At 41.0% G+C, this 10,065-nt stretch overlaps 1 protein-coding gene across 1 annotated transcript; it reads left to right on the forward strand.

Moving 5' to 3' along the window:
- The first annotated feature begins 352 nt into the window (after positions 1-352).
- Positions 353-3,502, forward strand: LOC109875856 (tumor necrosis factor receptor superfamily member 11B). The gene is made up of 4 exons (XM_020468286.2): positions 353-611; positions 744-1,125; positions 1,632-1,814; positions 1,911-3,502. The coding sequence occupies exons 1-4, from the start codon at positions 606-608 to the stop codon at positions 2,246-2,248; spliced, it is 909 nt and encodes a 302-aa protein (XP_020323875.1). The 5' UTR covers positions 353-605; the 3' UTR covers positions 2,249-3,502.
- The last annotated feature ends 6,563 nt before the right edge of the window (positions 3,503-10,065 follow it).

Raw genomic sequence — 10,065 nt, forward strand, 5'->3', positions numbered from 1 at the left:
CATTTAGAAAGTAACCTACCCAACCCTGTTTGTAGGCTAATAGCAATTATGCATGGTGAGAGGTTCAGGAAGTTCATTAATATATTATTTGAGATGTCCTTCCCCAAGGGTTCCTAGTATCTTATAGTGACATTTCCTCCTATGAATAGACTAACAAGAACAATAACTAGTATTTATTATCAGTGCAATTAATGCATGATTCCATGACTAGCCTAACATCTCAGGCATTTCTAACAGCAAATTAATATGAGAAGAACTCTAAATATAATGCATATGCTATTGAAGCATAGAAATGGTCAATTCAGTAGAATAGGGGCTCTATTCAATCTGCGGAAGCTAATGCTCCTGCTTTAGCAGAGACTGCATTCACAGTAAACGCTGCACATGTCGGCTCAATCGGAAATGATCTTTATAGGAATTTGTCACGTTTCAGCTTGGTTAAAATTGGTTACTCATACCAACGTCAACACGTTTAACTGACTAATAGGCTATGTTAAAACCAACCTCAGTGACGCCCAATGCGCACTTAAATAGGCGGTCTTGTTTCTGGACCAAAGAAATCAAGCATCTATTTGAATCCAAGGAGAGGTGCATTAGCCTACATAATGACGGTATGTAGAAACATATGCTTAGTCTGTATGAAAACGGTCTTTTTAGTTCATTGCAATTAATTTAATATGAATTTGTGAACCAAATGCTGTATAAACAAAGTGAATGACAACCTGTCTGTTCTCTCTCTACAGCTCTTTTTTATGTTGATGCTAGTCAGTGCTGATGCCAGTATGGCACTACACGCCCGAACTTTCAAAAACGATGATCGTTACTCTGGTCTTTCGTTAGTGTGTGACCGCTGTCCACCTGGAACGTACCTCCGCGCGCCCTGCAGTGCAATGCGAAAGAGCGACTGTGCGGAATGTCCCAATGGGGCATACACTGAATTTTGGAACCACATCTCCAAGTGCCTGCGCTGCAGCATGTGCGCCGAGAACCAGGTTGTCAAGCAGGCGTGTTCTCCATCCAACAACTGCGAGTGCGAGTGCAAGGAGGATTACTACTTCAACAAGAGATACGAAGCATGCATCAAACATAAAGAATGTCCCCCCGGGTATGGAGCGAATACTACAGGTATGGCTAAAATAGAGGCCGCGTTTTACATACAGAAAATGTTATACGCCAAATGACTATTTCCACTTAATCTATTTGATTTAAACACTTTCTTATCATCACCGTTTACAGTCTATAGTTCCATATGCATAGGTTGCATGTTCAGATGTCTCAGTCTCTCCTGATTGTGTTTGTCTTGGTTTGGATTGTAAAAATTCCATTTGGCATCAATAACAAATCTGCGAATTAAGGTGAATTAAAGGGATACTTCAATTATTTCATTTATGTAGATATGGTTCATTTCCACGAAAGCAGTCTATAGACATGTAGTGACTTCAATACACACTATGGTTTAGTTAAACTAGCCACGCAAACAATTAGAAAACATGCAAATCAATCCCCCCGTTTAGCATGTATCGAATGTCAAACCCAAATCAAATCTTAAAATGGATTGTGTTCCTCATTTAATTGGTAAAACATGATTTTGAGATAAATAACGTGGCACACATTTCAAAATATTTCCTCAGGTACACCACAACAAGATACAGAATGTGTGCAGTGCCAGGCCGGATTCTATTCTGAAGTTTCCTCCGCAAAAGCGACCTGTCTAGCGCAATCAAACTGCAAAGTTGGTGGACTGCGCGTGGTTCTGAAAGGCCAGGACTGGCACGACACACTGTGCGCCTCATGCCATGACCTCAAAACTCGTGGTAAAACACATTTTGAATAACAATATTTATAATGAACTAATCATTTGTGGCCTCTACTGAGTTTAAGTTTCCCAACCATGTTTTTTAAATTTTCAGATGGAGCTGAATATCTGCATGAAATCCTTCCTACGTTCTTCATTCAACTTCACGAGACGATGGGAATCAAAAGAATGCGTCGGTTAGCAATGAGGCTGCCACAAGAGGGAGGCAAGAAACCGCTCATAGGAACGGTCATGAAGCTTAATAGAAGGGGTCTTCACGACTTTATGAACAGTTGGGACCAAGGTGCAGGGAACGATATGGTTAGGAAACTTCCTGAGGTGTTGAGGAAGATAGGGGCCTTCAACATGGGAGACAAACTAGAGCGTAAACTGGCATATATCGACCAGCAATCCAAACTCTGTGAAGAGTTAGTTGAAGTAGCCCAAAATTAGTTCAAGTAGCCTGTCATCCCCATCTTCTGAATAACATCTTGAGCAGGACAGCAAAAAGTTATTCAGTTCAACAGGTGTCCATTCATTTTAAATGGTCCATATAGGGTATGTGGGCTATACAGTCTAGACCATGGTTCTCCAATAGGTGGCCCATGGGCCAAATTCTGCGCTTGGGTTTTTTATTTGACCACACAAGTTTTCTGGGCAAAAAGATGTTTTTTATAGGCCTATATCATTTTCTTTGTTGGACATAAGACTGTAAAATCACCAGGAAATCAGCTCAGTCATTTTAATTTAGGAAATCTATTCCCAAGTATTCCTACACATACATAGGGGTATATTGTATGTGATTGTATCCCAATGTGATCAAGGTTTGAAATTATTCTGCTTTTGTCAAACACTATATCTGTTATATCTGTTGGGATTCTTGCGGTCGATTTGCAGTGTACAAATCATTTAGAACTATTCAAAAAACATTCCTTACCCCAGGATATTTCAACTGGTGACTATCCGGCAGAATAAAGAAAAAAGGTGCTCTCAGTTTCTGCATAAATCTGATAGATTTCTTGATGGGACAAACCGGCTTTTTCTGTTAAGCTGGGCTGAATCGCGTTTGGGTATACCTTTTTTTCCATTATTTATAACTGTGTTGCGGCCCCCCGACCATGCACTCAAGGAAAAATCGTCCCAAGGCTGAATGTCACTGGGGACCCCATGTCTAGATATATTGTTTCATTGATTGTTTCATTAAATGTATCATGTTCCTACCTCTGTTGCAATCAATGGTTACGCCTTCAAACATGTTTTGTGATTTTGTTGCATTTTAAGAAAGATTTCAAGATTTAAGAAATATATTTTTTAAAATTTAAGGCACACTTTTTGGATATGGAAAATGTTCTAATATAGTATAAGAGAATCCATAAAGCTGTTCTTAAATGCTTTTTGCAATAATGTTTCTTCCTTTTCATGTAAGTGTTCATGTGAGACACAAGGTCTTTGGGCTACTCTTACATAAATGTCTCGCTACACTTCAAAGTAGCATTTTTTTTTTTTTCTGTGAAAAGTTGTCTTGTTTATTTTGCTTTAAAACATGTTTGCAGTAATCTCGGCACCCATAACCAAATAGACTATCTTTCGCACACGTAGATATACTATACAGTACAAGTTTCTGATCTGCTAAAGCCATTTTTCACTGAGTGTTACCCATGGAATGTGTAATCAGTTCAATAGTCAATAAAAACAATTCAACATACACGCTTGACTTCCTTGCCCTGCATCGTGAAGAGTTTTCATTATTATTCCAGCTGAAAGATTAAAATTTAATAACTTGACATAAGCATTGCTGTATCCACTCGAATAACAAACTCTCAATTTACACAAATAATCTGCAATGAAATAATCCAGTCAATAGCCCAACTATTGTGTGATCTAAGTCATCGCTTACTTTTAGGCTACAGACAATAAACTGAGATCTAGATCTAAAGACGTTTGCTTCTGAATATTTTAAAGAAGTGCTCCTCTGTGTTCTCCCCAGTCATCATCACCTAGGAAATATCATCAAATCAAATGTATTTATATAGCCCTTCGTACATCAGCTGATATCTCAAAGTGCTGTACAGAAACCCAGCCTAAAACCCCAAACAGCAAGCAATGCAGGTGTAGAAGCACAGTGGCTAGGAAAAACTCCCTAGAAAGGCCAAAACCTAGGAAGAAACCTAGAGAGGAACCAGGCTATGAGGGGTGGCCAGTCCTCTTCTGGCTGTGCCGAGTGGAGATTATAACAGAACATGGCCAAGATGTTGAAATGTTCATAAATGACAGGCATGGTCAAATAATAATAATCACAGGCAGAACAGTTGAAACTGGAGCAGCAGCACGGCCAGGTGGACTGGGGACAGCAAGGAGTCATCATGCCAGGTAGTCCTGAGGCATGGTCCTAGGGCTCAGGTCCTCCGAGAGAGAGAAAGAAAGAGCATACTTAAATTCACACAGGAAACCGGATAAGACAGGAGGGGTACTCCAGATATAACAAACTGACCCTAGCCCCCCAGTGTCTCCTGACCCCTTCTGTCTCAGCCTCCAGTATGTATGCTGCAGTATATATCTATTAACGGCAGTTGATATCAGTGCAATTGATGAGTTGTAGCATACATGTTAGAATAAAAAATATACGCAGTCTGATTGTGCAATGTTGGTTAAAATGGTCTGACAAGCTGAAGGCTTCGATATACTGGACATCAGGGGACTTTATGGTTCTTATTCCAGTTTAAAATGGCCAAGTAACTTTTTTGTTTGTTACTTGGGGATATAACCCCACCCACTTTGCCAAAGCACAGCCCCCACACCACTAGAGGGATATCTTCAACCACCAACTTACCATCCTGAGACAAGGCCGAGTATAGCCCACAAAGATCTCCGCCACGGCACAACCCAAGGGGGGGCGCCAACCCAGACAGGAAGATCACATCAGTGACTCAACCCACTCAAGTGACACACTCAACACAGTGTTGTACTATTTGCTTAGTCATCACATGCTCATCAGTACATTTTACATTTTATCAGGCTTCATCACAACCTCTTTTCGTGTGATATACCACATACAGTACGTGCCCACACTTAAGGATTTTCACCCCACATTTTTCGCCCCTTAAATGCGCAGTCATGGCCATCATTATCACTGACTGTGCACAATGTCATCCACATTACACAGCCTTTTTGTCTGGTTATCTCAGTAATACTGACAGACGCTGCTGGAGGACATACTTTTCTGATGAACGATTAGGGAGTGTGTGTTAGGCAAGCAGTGTGTCACACCACCCTTGTTTTTAAAGGCAGATGGCCTTCAGATGCTTTCTCATTATGTAAACACAGCAAAACACTGAAGGCTTTTTATGAGTAGAAGGAAAAAGGAAATAGTAGCTGAAGGGGAATTTGAGCATAGTAGTATTCACTTCAATGCATAGCAGCTGGCTCTGGGAAAGTACAGTAAAACTGGATTATACCCTGCTGAGAAGTGACAAAACAGCTGTTGTGTTTCAGGATACATACCTTGTAGGGACCCGGGATCTGTATTGGCCCCGTTCTGAGTACGGATTCGGACCATGGCTCGCATGGAAGTTAGAGAGGCGGACCAGTAGCTGGAAGGTTCAAGCCCAGGGCCTGGCGATAAAAGTCTGGTCTCTGCTCCCAGGCACCATTCACTGCCATTGTGCCCTTGAGCAAGGCACTTAATAACCCAGCCACACTGATCTGCAACTGACACTATGCTACTCCTGTCCTTGTGTGTTTATGTAATGGAGGTTGGGTATTGTGACAATGAATCAAGCAATTTCAATTGTAAAAAAGAGAATGTATTTTGATGTATTTATATTTTTTTTTTACAATGACAACAACAGCACAGTGACAAACAAACATCAAAACATGACAATAAACAATAGAAGGGGAGGGGGTACCTTTCATAAATACCGACAATTGATATATTAGGCTATGCTCTATGGTTTACCAATCAAATCAAACTTGATTTCTCACATGCACCGAATACAACAAGTGTGGACCTTACTGTGAAATGCTTACTTAAAGCCCTTAACTCTTCCTGAACTGCACTGTTGGTTAAGAAAATATTTACTAATATTTATTTAAACTAAAGTAAAAAATGATAAAAAGTAACACAATTAAATAGCAATACGAGGCTTTATACAGGGGGCACCGGTACCGAGTCAATATACGGGGGTACAGGTTAGTCGAGGTAATTTGTACATGTAGGTAGGGGTGAAGTGACTATGTATAGATAATAAACAGCGAGTAGCAGTAGTGTACAAAACAAATGGAGGGATTGGTCAATGTACCGCTTGCCGTGCGGTACCGCCGTGCAGTAGCAGAGAAAACAGTCTATGGGTGACTGGAGTCTCTGACTATTTTTGGGCATTCCTCTGGCATTCCTCTGGCACTGCCTATTATATACAGTTGAAGTTGGAAGTTTACATACACCTTAGCCAAATACATTTAAACTCTGTTTTTTTTTTACAATTCCTGACATTTAATCCTAGTAAAAATTCACTGTTTTAGGTCAGTTAGGATCGCCACTTTATTTTAAGAATGTGAAATGTAAGAATAAGAGTAGAGAGAATGAATGAATGCTTTTTTTTTGAGTTTATGTAAACTCAATTAGTATTTGGTAGCATTGCCTTTAAATTGTTTAACTTGGGTCAAACGTTCGGGTAGCCTTCCACAAGCTTCCTACAATAAGTTGGGTGAATTTTGGTTCATTCCTCCTGACAGAGCTGGTGTAACTGAGTCAGGTTTGTAGGCCTCCTTGCTTGCACACGCCTTTTCAGTTCAGCCCACACATTTTCTTTAGGATTGAGGTCAGGGCTTTGTGATTGCCACTCCAATACCTTGACTTTGTTGTCCTTAAGCCATTTTACCACAACTTTGGAAGTATACTTGTGACCATTGTCCATTTGGAAGACCTATTTGTGACCAAGCTTTAACTTCCTGACTGATGTCTGAGATGTTGCTTCAATATATCCACATAATTTGCCACATAATCCACCTCTACGCAGACGACACCTTTCTGTTTACATCAGGCCCTTCTTTGGACACTGTGTTAATTAACCTCCAAACAAGCTTCAATGCCATACAACACTCCTTCCGTGGCTTCCAACTGCTCTTAAACGCTAATAAAACCAAATGCATGCTTTTCAACAGGTCGCTGCCGCACCTGCCCACCCGACTAGCATCATTACTCTGGATGGTTCTGACCTAGACAACTACAAATACCTTGGTGTCTGGCTAGACTGTAAACTCTCCTTTCAGACTCATATCAAACATCTCCAATCCAAAATGAAATCTAGAATCGGCTTCCTATTTTGCAACAAAGCCTCCTTCACTCACGCCGCCAAACATACCCTCGTAAAACTGACTATCCTACCGATCCTCGACGATGTCATTTACAAAATCGCTTCCAATACTCTACTCAGCAAACTGGATTCAGTCTATCACTGTGCCATCCGTTTTGTCACCAAAGCCCCTTATACCACCCACCACTGCGACCTGTATACTCTAGTCAGCTGGCCCTCGCTACATATTCGTCGGCAAACCCACTGGCTCCAGGCCATCTATAAGTCTTTGCTAGGTAAAGTGGCGCCTTATCTCAGGTCACTGGTCACGATAACAACACCCTCCCGTAGCAAGTGCTCTAGCAGGTATATCTCACTGGTCATCCCCAAAGCCAACACCTCCTTTGGCCACCTTTCCTTCCAGTTCTCTACTGCCAGTGACTGGAACGAATTGCAAACATTGCTGAAGCTGGAGACTTACATTTCCTTCACTAGCTTTAAACATCAGCTATCTGAGCAGCTAACCGATCACTGCAGCTATACAGTCCATCTGTAAATAGCCCACCCAATCTACATATCTCATCCCCATATTGTTTTTATTTACTTTGCTGCTCTTTTGCACACCAGTATCACTACTTACACACCATCATCTGCTCATCATCATCTGCTCATCTATAACTCCAGTGTTAATCTGCTAAATTATAAATTACTTTGCTACTATCGCCTATTTATGGCCTTATCTCCTCACGCCATTTGCACACACTGTATGTAGACTTTCTTTTTTTTCTAATGTGTTATTGACTGTACGCTTGTTTATTCCATGTGTAACTCTGTGTTGTGGTTTCTGTTGCACTGCTTTATCTTGGCCAGGTCGCAATTGTAAATGAGAACTTGTTCTCACCTAGGTTACCTGGTTAAATAAAGGTGAAAATAAAAAATAAATAAAAAATGTCAAATAAAGCAAACTGGATGGAATATGGGGGAAAATGCACCAAATTCTTGTATATTCTTCAACATAGAAATGCTACCAAAAATAATTTACTGAAACTTGTTACAAATTATGTAGTCACCCATAATTCAACAAATTATATTTGGAAAGAGGTAGCAAAGTACTTTAAGTATACGTTTAGGTTTCAGTCTCCTCCATCTCCACTAACCAAAGTTAATTTTAAGGATTTTTTTCTATTCATTTTATTTTTTGTTTTAAAACTTCTCTAGGATAGGTGGGATGGAAGCTGGCAAACATCCAGCGAAAATGCAGAGCACCAAATTCAAATAAATTACTATAAAAATTAAACTTTCCTGAAATCACACATGCAATACACCAAATTAAAGCTACACTTGTTGGGAATCCAGCCAACATGTCAGATTTGAAAAAGGTTTTACAGCGAAAGCATACGATGCTATTATCTGAGTATAGCACCTCAGCAAACAAACAGGCAATCATATTTTAACCCCCTAAAAAGCTAGCATCCCGGAGTCACAAAGACCCGGCGGATGGATCCAAATATCTCCAAATTAGACTCCAGACCAAAGGAAACATTTCCACCGGTCTAAAGTCCATCGCTCTTGTTTCTTGGCCCAAGAAAGTCTCTTCTTATTATTGGTGTCCTTTAGTTGTGTTCTTTGCAGAAATTCGACCATGAAGCCCTGATTCACACAGTCTCCCCTGGACAGTTGATGTTGAGACGTGTCTGTTACTTGAACTCTGTGAAGCATTTATTTGGGCTGCAATTTCAGAGGACGGTAATTATTTTTTGTTGTTGGTTTTTTTGTGTGAATTTTACATCTTTTTCTCCCCAATTTCGTGGTATCCAATTGTTTTGAGTAGCTACTATCTTGTAGCTAGCTACTATCTTGTCTCATCGCTACAACTCCCGTACGGGCTCGGGAGAGACGAAGGTTGAAAGTCATGCGTCCTCCGATACACAACCCAACCAAGCCACACTGCTTCTTAACACCAACCCGGGAAGCCAGCCGCACCAATGTGTCGGAGGAAACACGTGCACCTGGCAACCTTGGTTAGCGCGCACTGTGCCCGGCCTGCCACAGGAGTCGCTGGTGCGCGATAAGACAAGTATATCCCTACCGTCCAACCCCTCCCTAACCCGGACGACGCTAGGCCAATTGTGCGTCGCCCCACGGACCTCCCGGTCGCGGCCGGTTACGACAGAGCCTGGGCGCGAACCCAGAGTCTCTGGTGGCACAGCTGGCCGAGGACGGTAATTCTAATGAACTTATCCTCTGCAACAGAGGTAACTCTGTGGAGGTCCTCATGAGAGCCAGTTTACTCATAGCGTTTGATGGTTGATGGCGTTTGATGGTTGTGGTGACTGCACTTGAAGAAACTTTCAAAGTTCTTGAAATGTTCTGTATTGGCTGACCTTCATGTCTTAAAGTAATGATGGACTGTCGTTTCTCTTTGCTTATTTCAGCTGTTCTTGCCATAATATGGACTTGGTCTTTTATCAAATAGGGCTATCTTGTCACAACACAACGGATTGGCTCAAACGCATTAAGAAGGAAAGAAATTCCACAAATTAACAGGGCACACCTGTTAATTGAAAGGCATTCCATGTGACTACCTCATGAAAATGGTTGAGAGAATGCCAAGAGTGTGCTAAAGCTGTCATCAAGGCAAAGGGTGGCTATTTGAATATAAAACATATTTTGATTTGTTTAACACTTTTTTGGTTACTACATGATTCCATACATGTTATTTCATAGTTTTGATGTCTTCACTACAATGTAGAAAATAGTAAAAATAAAGAAAAACCCTTGAATGAGTAGGTGTTCTAAAACTTTTGACTGGTAGTGTGTATGTATATTGTGGCAAACCTCTTCAAGGTTAGGAGCGTTTGTCACAAATTAAGTGGTAAACTGTCACCAAATCACCCAAGAATGAGAGTTCTTTCGAACAGGACAGTACCTGTGTGTTTGTTTCTCCGTCCTGTTCCACCCAGGCCGTAGGCGAGGTCA

This window comes from Oncorhynchus kisutch, linkage group LG14, assembly GCF_002021735.2.
Source record: "Oncorhynchus kisutch isolate 150728-3 linkage group LG14, Okis_V2, whole genome shotgun sequence".
Lineage (NCBI taxonomy): Eukaryota > Metazoa > Chordata > Actinopteri > Salmoniformes > Salmonidae > Oncorhynchus > Oncorhynchus kisutch.